The following is a 22,162-nucleotide window of genomic DNA, read 5'->3' on the forward strand; positions in this document are numbered from 1 at the left end:
TGAAAATGGCCAAGTGTTAATAACAAGTGATAAGATGTGCGCACGTACTCAGGGAAACGAAACTAAGCGTGGGGGCGGGACTTCCGTCTTGTGCGCGAATCAGCGCACAGGAGTTTGTTCAAGTCCCCGCCGGGCCGCCGCGCTGCCTGCGACGACCCGGAAGCGGTTGGCCAGCCGGCCAATCCCATCGCGGCCCCAACGGGAAGTCCAGCCCCATCGCGGCGACAGCGAGAGAGAGCTGCCCGAGGAGCCACGAGGGCTCCTGATTGAGTCCCGGTCCCGAGATGGGGGACCGGGTGAAGAGCGGCCGGGCGCATGGGGAAGGCGGGGCTCTCATGTGGCGAGAGAGCCCCGCAAAGCGCTACCGCCGCCCGAGAGGCAGAACCGCCGTCGAGCACCGCCAGAACCGGTGAGTGTGTTGAGGGAGAGGAGGGGTGAGTGGGGGTAGGGTGTATGTGTGTCTGTTTGAGTGTGTCTGTGCGTGCGTCTGTCTGTCTGTGTGCGCGTGTGTCCGTTTAAGGGGGGGTGCGTGTGTGTATGCAGTGCGTGTATGTGCGCATGCGTGAGTGAGGCTTTCTTTGTGCATGGGAATACGAGGCACGGCGACGTGCGCGCTCCCGAGGTACAATCTCGGCAAGAAAAAGCGTGTGGCACTTTGGTGTCCACATTCCCAAATACGGGCAACATTAGTTGTCGAAGCAGACTGTTACGCATTGAATGCAGGTCGTGCTTCCACCTAAAAACTGTCTACATTAAATGGAAAAAAATTGCCTGCACTTTACTATGGACGGATTATTCGAATAAGGGCATGATGACATCTAAACTGAGCACATCACAAAGTCTCGATACGCTGTAAACTTTTAAACTGGAGGTTTTCTGTGCTGGGTACTTGTGCAGAAAACCTGGAGCAAACTTATGTTTTCATTTCAGAAAATGTGTGTTGGGTCACAAAATTGAGACTGAATAAAAATTAAATATAATAAATGTCGATAAAAGTAGATGATTAAAAAGAAGAAATACACATTTGAAATTGCCGAAATAAAGTTTGTAATGCGGTGTTAAATGTACGTAGTTGCCGAACGTGCACAGAAATTAGTGGGGCGTTTTGGTAGTGGAAATTGCTGTTTGCTGCTGGTGTCTCAGAGAAGTGCATGTCCAGCGCCAGTGTCTGCAGCAGGCAATAAAGCCTGTTTGCTTCTGAGAGGAGGAGGATGGAGCAGTGATGTATGTTCACCTGATGAGCTCTGGCGGGGACCCTCGGGGGAGTGAGGAAGCCGCAGCGGCGGTGTGAGCTTCTGCCAGGACCCGTAGATGGAGCCCCCCAAGTGGCGGCGGTCTCCGGCCCCCGGCCTCTGAGACGGTGATAATCCCGCGGCCAGCGCCCCGCTCCTCCTCCCGGACTCACCATGGCCCTGGTGACGCTGCAGCGCTCGCCCACCCCGAGCGCCGCCTCCTCCGCAAGCACCAGCGAGGTAAGCCGCGTAGGCGGACAGGATGCCGGTAGGGGAGGCTGGGAAAGAACGGGGACGAGGTTGCCGGGTAGGCCGCGTGATGAATGATGCGGCAGCCGGCTCCAGGGCAGGGAAACTGAACCGCCGCTCCGCACTGCCCGGGGATCTGATGCGGATCAAGCCACCTGGAGACCCATATTTCACAATATTTATGTACAAGTGTCAGGGTGTAAAAAAACGTATACAGGAGTCGAATACAGCCCTACCGGGAAAGGACAGGATATTCATGTGTTGTGTCTGACACAAATGTGCTATCCACTGTCGTTAATGCTCTTTTCTCTTCATATTTGCAAGGAAGTAAGCATATAGTACTATGATTTAGTTTCCCGTTTCGCTTAAAAACGAAGAGCTGTTTGCATAAACCGTTTCTGCTTCTGTCAGTAGACATGCTTCTACTGTAAATGTAGAAAGAAACCAGTCCTTTCAGCCCAGGCGGAAGGTGAGAGTTGGACAGCCTCAAAAGGAAATTAACCCCCTGTGCTGCTACCGGGTGGAAGTGAGCTTGTCTTTGATGCTTACATCCCAGGCGAATTGTATTTGTCAACCTTTCTCTATTGGGGTTTATTTTTGCTAGCATGGATTGCAGTGGAACGGGACCGCACATACATGTTCTCATTTAATATATGTATTGGTAAACATCCATCAAGGGCATGACACAACACTCCTGAAGTTGATCACAAATCTTATTTGTATAACATACCTTTTGAGATCAAACGTAGCAGAATTTTCAATTCGCAGCGGTAGAAACAGTCTTTGACTCAGCAGTGTACACACACACTCACTCAGTTCTGTACGTAACTATCCCAATTCGTACAGGCTGCCTCCCGTTCAGGTCCTGTGGTTTGTCAAGAAATAAAATTTGCTGGGAAATGTAAATTATAAGTACAACTTTAGTTTAATAACAAAACATGTTTAGTGTAGTTCACCACCTCTGGCTAGCTATATCCCTAGTTTCACAGTCATCACTTCTGCCACACAATACCCACTCTGTTTTGCATCACATGAAATATTGAGAACAATTATAACAAGCATTTGCAATGCAATAGGTCTCGCATTTACTCGAATTTGAGCTATTGGCATTGTAAATGACAATGCCTTTTATTTACGTTTTGCGTTTAAAAATATAAATAAAAGGCATTGTCATTTAAAATACTATTAGCTTAAACTCTCGCAAATGCGAGACCTATTGCATTGCAAATGCTTGTTATTACATGGGCTGGGCAAAATGAGAATAGCTCGCTCCTTCTCCGAGACTCCCTAAAGAGGAACTGAGGCAAGTGCAGGTTCCATCTGTGCCACTCCCACCACGTGGCACCCAGGCAGCCTGAAATACTTGTCATTAATACTGTTTCGCGAGCGAGTAAACCTGTATAAAGCACCAACACAAACTGTCGCCTATACCCACATCCAGATTCAATATGCAGCGCTTGTCAAAACTGTGTGATCATCAGCAAGTGATTTTATTTTCTTGTCTCTGTGTTCGCTTACCTGTCAAATCTTAGCGTCCTTACTGGTATTGCAATATATATATTCTTTAATACTGGTGGCAAACCTGTATTAATAAGCATTCCTAGGTAAGGGGCTAAGGGAACAAGATCACAAAGTAACATTAACCAACAGTGATTGAAAGGTGATCCTACGCATCCTACCCCACAGACTAGCATGTGATTATGTGAACTGCTTGTGAATGGATTCATTTATTTGTACAGCACGGGTGGAAACTGATTCTAATCAAGGTGTTTCTTACTGACTGCAAGTGACTTGTGCACCAAACACGTACAATTCATGACGTATTTAGGGAAAAACGATAATTCTAGACTCCCAACAAACCAGAGAAATAAAACTGCAACTTTTATGAGGAGAAAGCCATGATAACAATCAGACCACCCCCGAGCTAGTAATGCGTCTGAAGCTGCACAAAACACCCTCTTTACACATTAAGTGTGTCCTCATGTAACGTAACTGGTGCTATGTAAAGCGCTCTGATAACTGATTCGGTTCGGTTCTAGTTCGCGCTATATAAAACTCTGCAAAAAAATAAATTAAAAAAAACATGGATACACTGAAAGCTCGTAATCTGACAACACGGAAAGATGTCCCCTGTGCGACAGCGACAGCAGAATGATATACATCATCACCCTGTCTGCAAACATTAGAATGCCCACGGCTGACCACAGCAGAGCCAATACAAACAGACTGGTGGGCTGGTGTTGGAATACGACAACCCGTCCCAAAATGCATAACAAAGACAGGGGTCTGGCTGAGGGAAACTTGGGGAGCTCTTAAAATGTGGGCAAGTGACACAAAATAGGATAGTCATCTCGGTTTGGAAGGCTCGCTAAATTGGAAATACATACAAAATAAGAAAGTGAAAGGTAGGTAGCGAAGGATACTAAAAATCGGTAGCAGCAGAGATGGGACAAGCAGGACAATGATTACTTGGTCTTGGAAGTGAACTTCATCAGCAGGGTCTTCTTTTTGGAATTCAAGACTGGGAAAAGATGCAGGCATCTGCGACTACAGGAGGTGGCGCCCACCACTCGCAGTGCTGCATGAGACCAGCTCATCGCCATTCTACTCCTACTGCGCGTGTCTGTCGTGCTGCTCGTGCAGTGCTGGGACAAGGATTGACATTGAAGAAGGACTGAAGAAAAGCTCACTGTTACCGAGCCAATCACTAGAACCACGATGATAACAACAAAAGAGGGACGAGCCGAAGGAGTAGCTACAGTATCAAACTGTTCCGCTTTCAGGGCAACAAAAATGCTTTAGGGAATGCGAGTTGATTAAAGCTTTGAAAAAATGAGACCGAATTTGAAGTTGGTGATATTCCACAAACTTTCCTCACAACAAGTGACGTGGAATTGTATTTTCTAATCGAAATTATAGACAACAGCTAACTTTTTATATACATATATCTATGCAAACATGCTTAATATTATAGGATAGAGCATAATACTGTAGACCCATAGTGAAAAAAGATACCTGGTAATTTTGCTTAGAATAATTAAATACGACACAGTCTAATATGGCCACCACTGTAACATGCGATCCTCCCATTAATTTTCACCGGCAGGTTCCAATTTTCGGTTCTCTGCTGGCTATATCTGTCATTCAAAGCAAAAGATAAGCTACTGCTCGCTAACGAAAGGGTGATTGACTGAATGCAGGTCACGATTTGCCACACGTTTAGTTAGGATGGCTTTCCATGCGCGAAGGTGTTTTAATCCCATGAGTCTAATGAGAAGAAGAAACCAGGAAGTCAGGCATCATTGCCCGTGACATGGGCGGGGCCTGTGACGCGGCTGGAAGAGGCCGGTGTTGCTCGTTGATGCGGGGCTCCCATCATGGAGGGAGAGCCCCGCGGTAGCGTGAAGATCCAGAGAAGTGCCCCGCGTGTGGAGATGCGCCGGAGAAAAGGAGCTCAGCGAGGAGACAAAAGAGCACGGTGAGTGGAGGGGGGATATGTGTGTCTGTGTGTGTGCGCGAGCGCGTGAGCCCCGTGAGTGGTGGGGGAGGGGGTGCGCGTGTGTGTGTGTGTGTGTTTGTGTGTGTGTGTGTGTGTGTGTGTGTGTGGGTGTGTGTGGGTGTGTGTGCGTGCCTGCCTGTGTGTGTGTGTGTGTGTGTGTGTGTGTGTGTGTGTGTGCGCGTGGGAATGTGTGTGCGCATGCATGACTGTGTGTGAGAGAGGCTGCGAATGCGAGGCAGGGGATGTGCACGGCGCCGTGCGCGCCCTCGAGGAGGAATCTGAGACAGCGAGGCTCGTGCCTGAACGCTGTCTCACATTCCCCCGAACACGCCGACAAAAGGTCCTTCGCTACGCTCGACCTAAAAATGAATGGAAAAAATCAGTTAAAAAATGCACAAATAAAGTAGCTTCAAGTACAGCAACACTTGAAAGTCTGAGTTGATACAACTTTAAATATTGATGCAGTATCTTCCTAATTCACAAATACCCTTTCAATGTAGTTCTGTATCTATAGATGTATTACTTTACTTCTACTTTAAAATAAAATAACCTTTGACCATCTCCAAAACAATTCTCTTTGTCTCTCCCTATACATCTCTCATTATATCCTCTACCTCCACGCTCTGACTCATCCTACATCTCTTTCTACTTCAATATACCCCCAAAATAACCCTTTCTAGATCTTCCCTCATTGGCTCACCCCAAAACTCATTTTACTGCTATGATGTTCCAAACGACCCTTTCTATATTGTTCCCTCATGTATACCTCCTTTGTCTCATCCCAAACCTCATTTTACTACTATGATCTCCCTAATATATTTCTAGGGAGACTTCTCTTCTCCAGCTCACCTTTTAATCATCCCAGACCTCATCTTATTACTATGATCTCTCAAATAACACTTTCTAGACTCTTCCCTCTCCATTATTCTATTCAATCCCACTAACAGACTTGCATGTCTACCCCTCACATTAACTTATATTTCCCTTTACTAATACACCACTAATCCTTTTTCGGTTCCAGAGTAGTGCCTTGATGCCCCATGAGGCACAGGGTCAGACTGATTTGCATATAGCCATGTCTGAAATGGGGTGGCTGAGTGGGCTAAAGAATGGTGATGGATTAAACCCAGATCAGTTGACTGGGGGTGAGTGTTTGATTTGCTCAAACGCTCCGTCCATCATCCCCTTTTGTATCGCTTCATCAGGGGTAGTAAGCACTATATAAATATAAATATAATTGCACATTTCATAAGATAAAAATAGACGCAAATCAAAATTTAAAACGGGAATATAGAAAGAATAACGTATCACTTCCTATTAAAAATTAATAATGTAATTATATTTATACATTTCAGTCATTCACAATTGACTCCAATACACTTAGAGAAACAAGTCACTCAATAAGCAAAACATCTGTGGTAAAGGGATAGCAGGTACACAGATGTACTGCAGAATTTAACTGACATCATATTGGTTGTGGAAGTGACATCAGACCGCTTTTTAAGTTGGATAACATTAGATGAAGTGACATCACATTATGAGGCCTTTGCCCCAGGGTTGTTATCCTTTGATCTAGCCAGACCGAAAACAATGTAGCCACACTCCAATATGATATAGATTACTTTGACCTATATATTTCCTTTAGGGAGAGGCTGTCCAAGATAGTAAAGCTTTAGTATTGTTTTGCAGATTTCTGAATAATGCAGCATTTTATGATATCAAAAGGGCATTTTTGGATTGGAAGTGGTATGTTAGAGGTTTAGTTTCTGGACAGTGTTTGGTTTTAAGAAGTCGATTAAAGGTGGAGACTGAGATACACTCTTTTTGATAGGGCATGGCAGCATCTTTGAGATGATGAGTGGAATGGGGAGGCAAGGCCAGACAAAAGGGACCGCGGCTAAAGTGCCCTGAAGGCCTGGGACGTACGGGCAAAGGGGATGAAGAGTGGAGGAGGGGTGGGGGCTTAAGACTAGGAAAGGTTCAGCCGGAGGGAGTGGGTGGCGGCGTGTGGTCAGTTTAGATTACGGAAACACAGGAAAACCTGTGTACGACATTGACAGGTTTCCTTTAAGGGGGCCGAAGTCTGTGAAGAATGCGTGACCTTCTGCAAGGTCAAAAGAGAGACTGGAAGGCTTCGGTCAATTCTGAGGTCTGAGATCATTGCACACTTTCAGTGGAGAGGCGCAGAGAGCCACAGTACTATTCAAAGCTCCAGAAGGAAGCTCAACAGCTTTATGAGCAAATTCTGCGGGGCATAGTTTAGGTGTTTTATAAGACACCGGCTCATCAATCTAAAAAGTGCCAGGCTACTACTTAGGGGACAGGGTGCACCTTTTGGGTACATATTTTTCTGAATATTGCAGATGCTTTTGAATTACCAGAATGCTCCCAACAAGGGCGAGCTGCCAAGGGTCAGAAACCACTGGCAGTGTGGCCGAGGCACCACCGTTATTAACCTGCATCACCAACACATAAGGGCTGCCGGTTGGCCGCTGGATGGTAAAGAAATGCCATAATGGTGGTCTTTGGGATTTCTGAAAGCAGGGACACTGATGGGCAAAAGGGATAGTTGCAAAGCAGGCCCTGCACTTGCAGCCCAAGCACGGCCGCAAAGCGGTCAAGAAGCTGCCCAGATGTCACGCAGTGGTAGCAAACCAAGCCTAGAAACTAAGGCGCGCAACCCGAAGAGCCAGCACATCAATCGCACAGACCTGAACTTGTGGCGGATTGTACTGTCAAAGATGAATCATGGTATGACAGATTAGGACTGGATTCACTGATGTATGATTGATTTATGGCTGTCTTAAGGAATGATTAATGGTGCATATTAATAACCAATATCTGTTGTGATGATTTATGACCCCAAATCTTGTGTTTGACAAATGTTAATGAACTGCAGTCTTGTTACCACCGCCTGGTAGTTGGTTTTATGGAGGGACAGGAGGGTGGAGGGAAGAATGGCTTAGAGGCCCGTGGGAAGACCAACTAGCGTATCTAGGGCGGATTGATGAGCAGGCCGGGAGGGAAATCCGGACCCCAAAGGTACTTGGGCTAACACCACTCGAGGTCCTGGGACACTTAGGCAAAGGTGACGGAGAGAGAAGAGCGGAGGAGACTGGGTGGTGTGAAACGAGGAAAGGGCCAGCTGGCCCATTAGGGAATAAAGGACATGTCTCCCCCCAGTTTATCCCTTTCTCTTTGAGCCCGGGAAGGGAGGGGGCAGGTAGCATTACGGCAGCGCAGGAAAATCTGCACACAACATTGGCTGGCTTCCTTTAAAGGAGACAATACCTGTGAGGAAGGAGAGACCTCCCATGAGCAGGGACATCTTAAGGAGTTAGGGGACCGAGGCTAAATATTTTTGGGAGCCTCTGTTTCTAACCACTTTGATTTTCTTATCCACGTTTACCTAATTCACATTTATTGAATTATACATTAACATTTCAGAAACAGTAAAAGAAAAAAAATAAATGATATGCAAGTATTTCCAATTTACTAAAAACTGAACGGTCTCAACCATACCCTTTAAGATCCCTCCTTTTCTTGATCTGACCTAGCACACATAATGTACCACGAGGCAGCCCTCTATGATGATATACTGTGTTTGGCAACATTGTATGACCAAAAGAGGTAGACTTTTTCGCATTTCAAACATGCTAATTTGCATAACAATAACTCCACACTGGAGCCAGACCTCGCAACCACAACACACTCTGACAGTTGTCTCGACCTAGGACAGAACATTACAACACTTAAAGGAAACCCTATTGTGGGATAGCGATACACTCCGGAAAGTGGGGAACCTGCGGGATTTGGAAGATGGGACTTCATTGGTATCAGTAAGCTAGGGGATGTGTATTTGCACAGGGATTGGAATTAAGAGTTGTGTGATGATTATGACACATTTGCGGTTTTCTCCTGATAAATTCTGGCAGGTCTAAGTTGCTGTTATTTAATGGGAAAAAACTCCATGAAAAATGCCAAAGGTGCAAAATTATGTATGCTTAAAAAACGTTTCTGTATGTTATGCTCCAATCAGTCAATCAATCAATAAAAACTTTATTCGATCTACAGTTAGATTATATAAGCACAAATCACAGGCAAACAGTATGTAAATACACCCCAATATCAACCATCTTAATTTAAATATAAAAAACAATTGAGGAGTGAAGAGAGCAACCTTCATAATTGAAGAAGGGCGAATATTGTTCAGACACACTTAATGTGCAAAGTAAAACAGTGTCTTTTTCAAATTCTATCAGTGATCATACCCTGAATAAAATTCCCTTTATGTAAAAGCCTTTCTTCTCAAGTTACTCCAGTAATAAATTCTTTAGGTCTGTGCAATATTCAACCTTGCCCAACAGATTCTCTGTGCAGAAGACAAGAAATGAGCAATTGAATACACACTAAAATGATCATGAAGCATGTTTTTAAAAACCCATACAGCTGGTCGAACCTGGTTAAAACATTTCCTCCTGAACAAGGGTAGAATAAAATGCTTTTGAGGGACCTTAAAAAAACTGCTAAACATTACAAAATGTAAGTCCTCCTGAGGAGGCTTTCCGTCACAACCACAGGGACCTAGGGAACTATATACATTACCATCAGCCAAAATATCACTTAATAAAATAGGTAAGTAATCGGCAATGGGAATCCTTTGTAACTGTTGTTAAAATAGGGCTCCATTCCTTGAGTAGTTTAAAGTGGAATATACTTTCTAACCGGAGATATCAGGAGTGCTTCCTTAAGCTAGTACTTCACAGACAGTAGTTTTGCGGGTCCTTTCAACATCGACTTTGATCATGAACTTAGGGGAATCAAACAGCTCAACCCTACCCATCTGGTAGAAGCAGACCCGAACTTATTTAAACCATTCGATTTTCTGCCACCTATCTAAAGGCAGGTAATCCCACAGAATTACTCTATTGAAGATGCAGCTGGTCCTCAGCCAAATGTTGAGCCACGTCAAAAGGGGCAGTATTCCTATGAAGTTGAGTGAAACCTGAGCTCCAATTCTTCATGAACAATGTACGTGGGGACACTGAGCAATTTCATGCAAAACTAATTTTTAAACCCCTCAAGTGCAGCTATGTCCAAGTACCCCCACACCTCTCTCCCATAACCTGCTGAGGATATGCATTTTGATTCATAAAGCTTGACCATGGTTCCCACTCTCTGCTTTCCCAGTCTGGAGGCAAAGCCAGCAATGGCAGAGGTAAGTCTAGTCAGTGTGTTTAATATCCCCTCCAACAGCGGCTTCCTGGAGCCCCTAGTGTCATAATGCTAATCCTAGGTAGGGAACATAGTCCACTTTTGCAAGCAGATGCCCATTGGCCCGAATCTGCAGAGATCTAACATACTTGCAGCCTGTCCCATTACAAATGATTTGCATAGTTGGTAGATAAGTCCAAATTCTTCATGAAGGTGACAAATGAGTTAACATGCCGCTGCAAACCTAGTGTGGTGCTGGCCAACTGCAATGCATCATCTGCATATAATAATGCAGGGATAGCTCGAGAATCCAAACTGGGTGAATCAACCACACATTTCAGGAGATTCTGTTGTAGGTTGCTAATATACAAGGTGAAAATGAAGGGTGCCAGGATTTAACCCTGGCTCATCCCCATCCTCACCTTGAACCTTTCTATACAAGAACCTTCTGGGAGATATCGCACGACCACGGTCATATTTGTGTGCAGGTCCCTCAGGAAGAATACAATATTTGAATTTACCCCCATAGTTAACAGCAAAGGCCATAATTTATCTCTGTTTACCCAGTCGAAGACAGAAGTGAATTCCATTAATGCCAGATGGAGACAACCTAGCTACTTGTATTTATCAAGTGTGGTAAATACCCCACACTAGTACGACAAATTCATAATGAGGACCTTAGTATCTTGACATTGCGCTGTGATTAATTTGATTGTAATGTGCTAAGGTTATAGAACCTCCGGCTGTTGCTCTTCAGTGAAATGTCTGGAAACCGATGTTTCTGTGCATGGTACGCCTTCACTACCAGCTGAAACATTATGCTTTTTCACACTGTATAGTGCCACTGAAGGGTTCATTCTCAATACTTTAAGAATACTAAAACACTCCAACCTCTAAAATGATCTCTGAATGTGCTTAAAATAGCTAATTCATACATTACTGATGTGCAACACGTCCTGTCCACACGCTGAGATTTTTGGCGATACTTTCTTTTAAACTATATATGCGAACACATCATTTTTGTGTTATTTTGTTTTTGTATATAATAGTGATTAGCTCGATCTTAGATTCCACCTCAGTCACTCTCTGTCACTGCCACTTACTTGTAATGTCTGCGGCAGTCACCATTTTCCAAATGCAACTTTATTAGTCAAGCACTCTAACACTGGTAGAATCGCTAAGGCTCCTATACAATAAATAACATAAAAACATTGTTAATGCTACAGTTCTACATATTGAGCCACCATTAGTTTGAAACTTTATATAAATAGGCCGCTGCAGCTAAACATTTTTTTAGATCATTCTGCACTTTTTTCTGACAACAGAAAACATTCAATTTTAATAGTCTGGATTGCATCTGATGAACCTTATTTATTTATTATTTATTTAACAAACTTATAAAGCGCAGCTGTCACCATTGCAGGCATCCTGGCGCTGATAAAATCTGTTGAGGCGGAAAGAGGAACACAAGGAATGAGGGCTTCAGACAGTTACCTTGGGGAATAGCCAGGTTTTAATCATTTTTCTAAAAGGCAGGAGTTCAGTGATGTGTCTAATCTCAACCGGGAGAGTATTCCAAAGTATGGCGGCTGCCACTTCAAAGGATCTCCCCCCAGCTCGGATCTTCCTGAATCTAGGGACCACTACCAGCCCAGAGTCTGAAGATCGAAGACGTCTGGTTGGAGAATACCAGGCAAACTTTGATTGCAAAGGGGCAGGGCCAGATCCATGAAGAGCCCTGAAGACTATGCAGAGGGCCTTGAATTGTATCCCCTGTGTCTGATCGGCAGCCAGTGAAGTTTGCCCAGGGCAGACGGTCCATGAGATCTTCTCGGAAGCCCTAAGGCCAACTTGGCCGCCACAGATGGAGCCTGTCCAGCAAAAAACCAGGAGAGCCAAGCAGGAGGGCATTAAAATAGTCCAACCTGCTGAGGATGGTACACCTAACCACTTGGGCACGAGTATGGATAGGTAGGAGAGGCAAAACTTTCCTCAAGGATCGAAGAATGGCAAAGCAGCAGGCGGACGTCTTTTGCACGTGCGTCTCCATACTAAGCCTTTGGTCCATCATGACCCCAAGATTACGGACTGATTTCACAGGTCTTACTTTGGACCCACTTTCCGGGGGCCAAAAGTAGTCTGGGAATGGCCGGGAGATCTTAGATCCGGTGCTAAAGAGCACCTCCGTCTTCCCAGCATTAAATTGGAGGGAGTTGTCCTTTAGACACCGAGACGTGACACGCAGGCAGTTGTGGAACATCTCCACAGATGTAGATTCCTCCCCTTGTTTAGCATTTACTTTTTTCACTGGTATTATGACTTGGATAAGGTACCTTTTTTCCAGAAAGATAACATTTTTAAAAAGCAAATGCAGCCAGGTAAATATTTGTAAATTTGGCTGAAAGTACTTGCTCAAATAATGTGAGGTCTTGGGACAGAGCCCACTTTTCCCATGTCTCTGCCCACGAGATCAAAAGAGAGGTGGGTCAATAGTCCAAGGATGACCGCAAGTTTTTTTTCCACACGGAACAGGACTGTGGGCCTTGCAACCGCTACAAACTAGGGGATAGGTTGGTGGAGCCACTACCATTAACCTTCGACCTAAGATACAAGTACGGCCGGTAGGCTTCTGGAAGATAAAGAGTTGACATAACAGTGGTCCTTGGGTGGCCCAATGGTAGGGACAATTGGGGGTAATGGTATGAGCCAAAAGGGATAATCGCAAAGAAGACTTGGGACTTGAAGCCTGGGCATGTCTGGAAAGTGGCCTCGGATGTCACACAACTGTAACGTGGGAAGCCCAGAAGCTACGGCGCGCAACCCAAAGGGCCATCACATCCAGCGCACAGATCTGAAATTGTGCTGGATGGTAGTGTCACGATTATTTACAAAACGAGAAATTAAATTAAGATTTGCTGATATATGACTATAAAATTAATTTATGGCTGTTTTAAGACATGATTTATGGCACACATTAATTACTGATCTCTGTTGTGATGATTTATAACGCAAAATCTTCTGTTTGACAAATGTTAAGAAACTGCAGCCTCATTACCTCCACCCAGTTGTTGGTTTTATCGAGGGACAGGCTTGTGGATGGAAGAATGGCTAAAAGGCTCCCAGGAGAACCATCTAGCCTATCTGGGACAGATTATAGCTCCTGGCAAAATGGACAAGGAGGGAAGGATATTTGTGAAGGGATGAAACTGGGTATTGTAAAAAAAATCCCTGCAGAATTATTTGTTTTGTGGTTGAATGGTGTGAAAAAACAAGAAATGTATTCACATTTTACATTAGAGTGCTATTGTCTGCTGTCAAATGTTTGTAGTTGATGGTATGAGGGAGGAAGTGGAGAGGTAAGGAATGAAGGTTGTGATAATTAATAGGTTTGAGTTGACAGGGTTGGTAAACTCTGAGTTTCGGTCAAAAATGAAGGCTTCATTGGACAATATAGGATGTTGGGAAGTGGACTTGGTTTTCCCCAATCTGAGGCCTAGTACAGAAATGATTATACCTTGCAAGTGCTATGACATGAGGGTTATGTTTGCATTTGGTTGGCTATTGAGTTACTATATTTGTAAAACTTACTTTACGTGTATCCCACATATATGGTAGATATGCCCTATTGAAGGGCATGCCAGAGAGGACTCTGATCAAAGTAATACTTTGCCAATCATAAGGACTTCCTTTACTTTGGTCTTCAGGTGAAGAGTCCCATAGAGGAGTTCTTCTAGGGACATGGACCCTGTATTCTGGGGACTGATAGATCATAGCTAAAATAAATGCGGTTTTTGTGTTGATTGATGGAGCAAGTTACGAAGTTCTTGAAGTATGAGTACAGAAAGTTAGGAACCATCATACACGTCAACTCTTTAGTGTGTGCCAGCTCCACCACTCTCTGCCTCGCTATTTTTAAGGACAATTTTGTTTCCCTGTGAAATACTTTTGATGATGATGTTGATTACGTTATTATCAAATATTGTTTCTCTTAGTGATACAATGTCACAACTTATATAAAGTATGCTTCTAGTCTGAGAGTGTGTTGGTAAAGCCCATTTTATACAAACGTTGGTTTCTACCGAAGATTTGACATAGAGTAAAGCATAGGGTCTAGTCTGTGATTATTTTGACACTTTGAACTGTTCTTTGTTCAGACTTTGAGAGGCATTCTTGAGCAGTTAGTATCAATCAGGTGAGTGTAGTTTTGTGGGAGATTAATGTGGTGAGAAGGCCCTTTTAGTTCATCCTTACAGCTTTAGTTCAATATTTTTGAATGCCATATTGTGTACAGAACAGAAATCTACAGTAGGCTATCATTGGTTGGCTCTCTGTTCAATCTTATTTCGTTGCTTTTTTGATGGCTTTCCTTCCTTTACTTGTGTTTGTCCCTTCCCTCAGCATAGCTTTTTAATCAGTGTTTCTGCCTGCTAACTGGATAAGTTGCATCCCTTCAATCCGAAAACGACTTCATTTTCTTTCAGCTTTCCATTAGAGTACATGTTTTTCCCTTTGCTTGTTTTTGTTTAATATTTTTGTCAGTTGAGCGTGAAAGGGTTAACATTTTTATTGTTTATTGGCTGTGTTAGTTAACTGACTGTCTGTGGGGAAGTCCAAGAAATGTCAGCTGTCTTAAAAAAAGAAAAAAAGAATGGGTACCTGTTGAACTAGGGAGCTTTGTTGGTCCTGTCCTCTATTTTGGGGCCACGGGCCAGAAGTAGAACTTGTAGACTGAAAGGCTATAATTGTCTGACCTCTAGCTGCATCCCGGAAAACAAGACCCTAGGGGGCAGGGTGAGCCCACCTTGACACCCAGACCCAAGCTGGAGGATTCCTCAATGGGCCCCCTAAACACTGAAGTGCAAAGAAAAACCTTTGCCGGTGTGCCTTAGTCTACAACTATTTTCTGGGGCACTGGATTCGATGCACCTAAAATCGTGTTGGTAGTCCGCAGCCTCAGCAACTAGGTTGCAGACTCCACATTTTAAGATGATGCCATGATCTTGAAAATTAGACCATAGACTGTTAGCACAATCTTAGTGGTAGTGAGGCCATAGACTACCGGCACTATGTTCAATGTGTCACATTATTCCCCTTAATAATATATGGACTACAGACACATTTGGAGCCTGCATATTCAGTATTCTTTTGTATGCACAAATGCACCCCTATATGTGTCTTTTAATCAGTTAGAATATGTAGAGAGTTGCTGATACTGAACACTGTTTTTCTCAGCGCACAAGATCCATGGCGTCTCTGACAAGACTTTGGACCCATCATGCTTAGCACACCTGTACTGTCCATGTACTGTTTTACATTATAAAGACAATTCTGAGTTTTTCACTGGTTGGAAACCCAGGTAATCCTCCTACACAACAATTAATGCCTTTTCATTAGCAACAGACAGCACATCCGCCATTTTGAAAAGTTTAGAAGGCTGGAACTCTTGTGTGAGGGTGGAACCGCTCCTTTCAAAGACTGACCTTGGCAGACAAAACCCAGACAAACTTGGCAGGACCATCACCAATATCGGCAGTATGTAATATAGATAAAGAGGTGGTCTCTTCAGGAGACGGAGGAGCAGAAGACCACGCCAAAGGACTCCCATTGTCTGGGAGTTCTTCACCTATCCTCCAAGCCGAAAAAAGCTCTACATTACATTGACCTGCAAGATCTGTAAGTTAATGCTGAGCTGTGGCCACCAAGGACTGTACTCCTTTGGACAACCCACCATATGACAACACCTCAAGGCGAAGCATAAAACAGAGCATATGAGGTGCCAGCTGAGGAGATCCAGGGCAAACTGCCAAAAGTGCCAGAAGACATGCTTGCACAGTCCATCGGAGAAGAAGGAGATCCTACATCTGAGTGTTTTTGCCCATCTTATTGTATGGAATGCATATCCGGTGTGGTGAACAGAACTAACTAGCATTTTCAGTTGAACAGGTCTTGCATTAGTGAATGATTGAGCTATTGGCGTGGCAGATGTTAATGTTTGTAATTTTTTTATTTTTGTCAAAAAAATATACTACTAGTAGCATAAGTAATAAATGAAAAGGCATGAAGCAACGAAAGGGTGCAGTACCATAGGCTGTTACTGGGTGCCCCTGTGTAGATGTAAAGGCACCTCTATTAGCCTTATAAGGTACTGCACCCATAATGTAATTATGTGGCTAATAGAGGTCCCTTTACAACTTCACAGGGACATCTAATAACAGCCAGTGGTAGTGCACTCTTTTGTGTACTACATCCTGGGAGTGGAATTTGTAAAGATTTAGAGGATGTGAATTGATGTTGATGCCCTGCATGCATGCGCTCTTAGGAAGGGAAGAGAGAACTTTTAAATTTAGCGAAGAACTTGAAAATAATTCTTCAGCTGCATGGTGGAACCTAAAAAAAGTTTTGGAATCCTGATGCATGGCGTTTGTGAAGCGAACGTGGGGCTGCTTTATTAAAAGCTGTGTGGGCTTCACAAACCTACAGCTTGTTTTTTAAAGTTTTTTTTAAAGCAGCCGCGTGGTGTTAGTGAAGCGTGCACAGTGCTGCTGTTAAAAAAAAAAAGCCATGTGGGCTCCAGATACCTGCAGCTCCATGGTAGGAGCAAATAAATGGATATTAAACAAGACTCGTGGCTTCTGTGAAGTGGGTGTGTTGCTGTTGTAAAGAAAGCCACGTGGGTGTCACAAACTTGCAGCTCCATAGTGTAAATAAAAAATAAAAATCAAACCAGACGCGTAGGGACGTAATCGGAAAGGCAAAGAAAAAAATTGAAGCTGATCTGATGCGTGGTTTTGAATCAATAGGCATGAATCAACACACACGGGTGCAGTACTATATGCTGTTACTAGGTGTCCCTGGGGAGTTGTAAAGGTACCTTTATTAGCCTTATAAGGTACTGCACCTTTAATGCAATTATAAAGAGAAAGATTACATTACGGCAGCAGTACCTTATGTGGCTGATAGAGGTCCCTTTACAACTCCACAGGGACACCTAGTGGTACTATACCATTTTGTGCACTACATCATAGAAGCTTACCTTCTAAAGATTTAGAGGATGGGAAGTGATGTTGATGCCCTGCCGGCATGCACTCTTAGAATGGGAAGAACAGACTACCCCCCGGACCTACTTAATGGAGGACACAGTGCGGTCACGCAGAGCGGGTATGCTGCTTGCATGCTGAAGTAGTGTCAAAGGCAGACCCGTCTGCGTCTTTCCGTGCCTGGAACGCGTCCAGCACCAAGAACCCTATCACTCCGGCCACCCACAGATATTCCTCTGCAGAACTCTGAGCCCTGGACCCCAGACCCGGCAACAACTGCTGCCTCACATCTCCTCAATCATAGGCAGGACTGTTCACCTGCCACCACTGTCGTTTCACCTGCAACTCAGGACCTCTTGCACTCAAGGTAGCCCGTGCCACTCCCCCCTTTGCTGATTGCGACCACCCCAGAACCACTCCGATACCTCCTGCTCAACTCCCGATCTCTCCGCAAACATGCCACCAAAGTCTGGGACTCCATCTCCATCCTTGCCCCCAAAGCGATCTTCATCACAGAGATCTGGCTCAACCTCTCCTTCGACCTCTCTACTGCACCCAAGGGCTACAAGACGACACGTCCCAATGCAACAACAAACCTCAAGGAGGCATTGCCATCATCCACAATGAAACAATCCGCTGCACCACCCCCTCAGACGATAACACACTGATCATGGAACACCTCAACTTCCAACTATACACCAATGACAGAACAACCATCAGAGGCACCAATCCCTACATACCCCAGGACTACGCACTGGCTTTTGTGATGTCATCATTGAGTTCAGCGCCCCACTAGTCATTAAGTCCAGGCCCTATATCTTACTCAGAGATCTCAAGTTCTACCTGGACGACCCCACTCTCACAAACTCCACCAAAAGTCCATAACGCATGGGCAACATCGGCCTCACCTAGTGGTCACCGACCACACACACAGAGCAGGAAATGCATTGGACCAGATTTTTATGGCCAGCGACAGTCCAATACAGCAGGGCCATAGAACTCTCCTGGACCGACCACTCCATCGTCTTCTTCACCTTCGCAGGATCACTCATGCTTTGCCACCAGCCCCTCTAAGCCCCCTTCTGCAGCTGGAACAAAGTGACACAGACCCAGTGGATGGACATACTCAGCCCCACCCCAGAACCACAACCCTATTCCACAACTGCACAAAGAAAGTCGCCAGCTGGATGTAAACCAATTGACTAAAGCTCAACACTGACAAGACCGAAGTGCTGATCTTTGGCAACAACTCCTCTCTTTGGAACGGCACCTGGTGGCCTGCTGAACTCTGATCTACTCCCACTCCGACATACCAAGCCTGCAACCTCGGCAACCTCCTGGACAACAGGCTCACAATGAAGCAACAGATCAACGCAGTCTCCTCCACCTGCTTCCACATCATCCACATGATCCAATCCAAAGAATCTTCAAAGGGTCCCCATCAGTACAAGGAAACCCGTCACTCAAGCCCTAGTTGCCAGCCGGCTGGACTAGGGCAAAGCACTACATGTAGGGGGGCTGGTGGCAGTGCATGAGTGATCCTGCGAAGGTGAAGAAGACAATGGAGTGGTCGGTCCAGGAGAGATCTGTGGCGTGGAAGTATTTGATTGTCGATGCCCCGTAATTCATTGTGTTGCACTTGTGACAGACTTCCTGTGCAATGAAATAAGAGAAGGCTTACCTGCAGCCCCATTGCCTGCCGCTTTGTTTTTCTAAAGGTTCATGAGGAAGGGAGGTGTTCCCGAAAAGCGTCGGACCGGATATATTTCTTTCCGGTTTTCCCAAAGGGAAGTTTTTTCCTTTGTGCACTCCCAAGCTTCAAAATATTTCCTCCACACGCTTTTCAGTAATAATTTCTCTTTAATTTCACAGCAAGCCAGCAACACCTTACACGTTTCGGTCTCTACGGAGACCTTGCTCACAGGAAATATTTTGAAGCTTGGGAGTGCACAAAGGAAAAAACTTCCCTTTGGGAAAACCTGAAAGAAATACAATCGCGGTTGGGTCCTGCCGCGCTTTGAGTGCACCGCCTGAGAGCACCCGGATGCTTGAAATTTGGATCGATTTGGTGTATGTATGTGTGTAAGTATGTGTATATGTGTATATATATATATATACACACACACACTTGCCGTGGTGTTAAAATGGGAAAAAACACTGTTAACCACCTCGGTCAGAGGGGACTCAGGGAGAGGCTTGGTGATTTCAGGACAGGCTTGGCTGTCATTGTATCCTGCTTTATTGGAGTCTGCAGCTGAGATTCCTACATTAACACTCCCCCCATTTCGCCGGCCCGAGTTGCTTTCAACATTGAGCATCTTAGGAGTTGCAGTCCGGTGATTTAGAACGTTCTGCAACAGGTGAGCAGCATTGCTTGGGGGAGGAGCGGACTCACGTCATCTACTAAAGAGGCAGCAGGGAGAAACTTACCGTGATGAGCTTGTCTGGTGTTGGGCGCTGAAGAAGGCGACACGCCGAAATGCGTTCGCCGCCACTGGAACTGTTTTGAATAATAAAGCTTTTCCGACCAGCTCCCCTCCGGGCTTCTGCTTCTTCATTTGGAGGAAGTGTCTGCTGATATTTTCTGCGCTTGCCAGAAGCGCAGTACAGAAGCCCCCGCAACCCAATAGGGTCCGGACCTCAACTGGCACGCTTCACAGCATATTGGTTTTTACAGGGATGGAATGTGTCCGGAACCCGCCTTTCCACCAGGAGGACCCGAGCAGTTGAGGTATTTTACCTCTCTTCGTGGCATTTTGCTTCCTGCATTTAGCTCCTGCTCATTGGCCTTCCTGTACGAGGGGCTGTGACGGTCAGAGAGGACTCAATGAGAGGAATGGTGATTTCAGGACAGGCTTGGCTGTCATTGTATCCAGCTTTATTGGAGTCCGCAGCTGAGATTCACTACATTAACACTCACTCCCATTTCGTCGGCCCGAGTTGCTTTCAATATTGAGCATCTTGGGAGTTGCAGTCCGGTGATTTAGAACGTTCTGCAACAGGTGAGCAGCATTGCTTGGGGGAGAAGCGTACTCACGTCATCTACTAAAGAGGCAGCAGGGAGAAACTTATCGTGATGAGCTTGTCTGGTGTTCGCCGCCACTGGAACTGTTTTGAATAATAAAGCCTTTCCGACCAGTTCCCCTCCGGGCTTCTGCTTCTTCATTTGGAGGAAGTGTCTGCTGATATATATACACATATGTGTGTGTATATATATACATATATATGCTCCTGCAGCATGCGTTGTGGATACCCCAGTGAGCACTACCCTGACTGCCCATGCACCCACGAGTATCCCCAAACCCCCTGAAGCCCCGGCGACGAAGTCTAGTAAGGCCAAGCTGCAGGGAGGGAAGGGTTCTGGCAATATCATGAGCACATCAAAGGGGAATGGTATTGGCAAGGGTCCTGTTGGGGCACGTCCAGTCTCAACCTCCACCAATCTATCCAGAGCCACTCATTCTGAAGCTTCTGTGTCAAAAACTGCCCCAAAGTGCCCCACGGTTAATTTGCCCCCAGATTGCCATCCGTATGTTGTCATCCTTACAAATGTACCAATTCTGAAGGATGAACAATACAAATCCCTTTCATTGGTTAAAGACCAACAGACCACTTCCTAGGGGTGTTGACGGGCTGATCTTGGGAGTAAGAAGAGTAGGGTGGGTGGGTTATGGCAATAAGCAATTTGAAGGGGACTGTGTGATTAGTTAATTTTAAAGACAGTAGAGTAGCACAAGTTATTTGCAACCACAGGGATATAATTGGAGGTTCCAGCATTGGTGTAGTAGATTTGACCTACTTCTACCCAAGGCCTGTTGCAATCTCTATTGGCCCTTATCCTGGCAGGGGTTGGAGTAATAGTTCATCTTTTCCCGACAATCCTGTTGGTCCCCAGTTTCACCCATGTGCTCCCTGGCCTGGGTTTGACTGGAGCCCTCCAAGATATTGAACCGATGTCCACCATGGGGAGGCTACTCGGGCACGGAGTACGGGTGTAGTTGCTGCAGCCCTTAAGTTATCTGCAGTCGGCGACATCCCGTCCGCTGGCTCGGTGGCCCCTATTATTGTACAGGGAGACAACGCGTCCCATTGGAGATTAAGCAGGGGCAGTGGAATAGGAACCCTGGATCAGTTGGAGGGTGGAGATGGTTCTGTATTCCGCGGCGAGCTAGCTGTGGCGGATCCAGTCCTTAGGATTCTCAGCTGGAACGTCGCGGGAATTGATAGGAAGTTGGGCTTGTCGGATTGGAGTACCCTTGTGGAGGGTTACTCCATCTGTATCTTCCAGGAAACTTGGTGCACGGAGCCTTGCTACAAGGTAGGATATTCAACCTACTTTGTCCCAGCTGTTCCCCCGGTGGCAGGGAAGGGACGCCCTTCGGGTGGCCTCCTTATCTGGGTCGCGATCTCCTTAGAGTGTAAGGTGGAGGAGCACCCCACCAACTCTCCCGACCTTCTTAAAATCACCTTAAAGGATTCCCGGGGTGTCCTGCTTTTGGACATCTTTAACATCTACGCTAGAGGAACGAAGGGTGGTACACAAACGACCACCATTGCTCTCTTGGAAGGACTGCTTAGGCAGCGCCCTCTTAAATCCCATATTTTGGTGGCGGGTGACCTTAATTGCACGTTCGAGCCCCTTGATACGGACGATGTACTAGGCACAGATGAGGAGGACTCAAGGAGGGGGATCCCTGCTCTGGCCTTGCCCCCCCTTAAGAGGTGGACTCCAGTGGCTCTACAGATTAACTCCCTCAATATGGAATTCGACCTAAGGGTAGTCAATGGGAGGTCCAAATCAGATCTGAAAGGGGCCCACACCTACAATAGGCCAAACCATACATCTAGAATAGACTACATTCTTCTCGATGTATGTTTATGGGGTGCCCTAAAGGATATGGAGATCAAGTCGACAATTGAGAGTTACCACA

General features: G+C 45.4%; 1 protein-coding gene across 1 annotated transcript in view; it reads left to right on the top strand.

Annotated features, from left to right (window-relative positions):
* The first annotated feature begins 1,141 nt into the window (after positions 1-1,141).
* Positions 1,142-22,162, top strand: part of SSH1 (slingshot protein phosphatase 1) — a 542,618-nt gene continuing 521,597 nt past the window's right edge. Inside the window, exon 1 of the mRNA XM_078667402.1 lies at positions 1,142-1,472. Within this exon, the coding sequence (XP_078523528.1) occupies positions 1,407-1,472 (66 nt within the window). The 5' untranslated portion in view covers positions 1,142-1,406. The remainder of the gene's footprint in view (positions 1,473-22,162) is intronic.

This window comes from Lissotriton helveticus, chromosome 11, assembly GCF_964261635.1.
Source record: "Lissotriton helveticus chromosome 11, aLisHel1.1, whole genome shotgun sequence".
NCBI classification, from domain to species: Eukaryota; Metazoa; Chordata; class Amphibia; order Caudata; family Salamandridae; genus Lissotriton; species Lissotriton helveticus.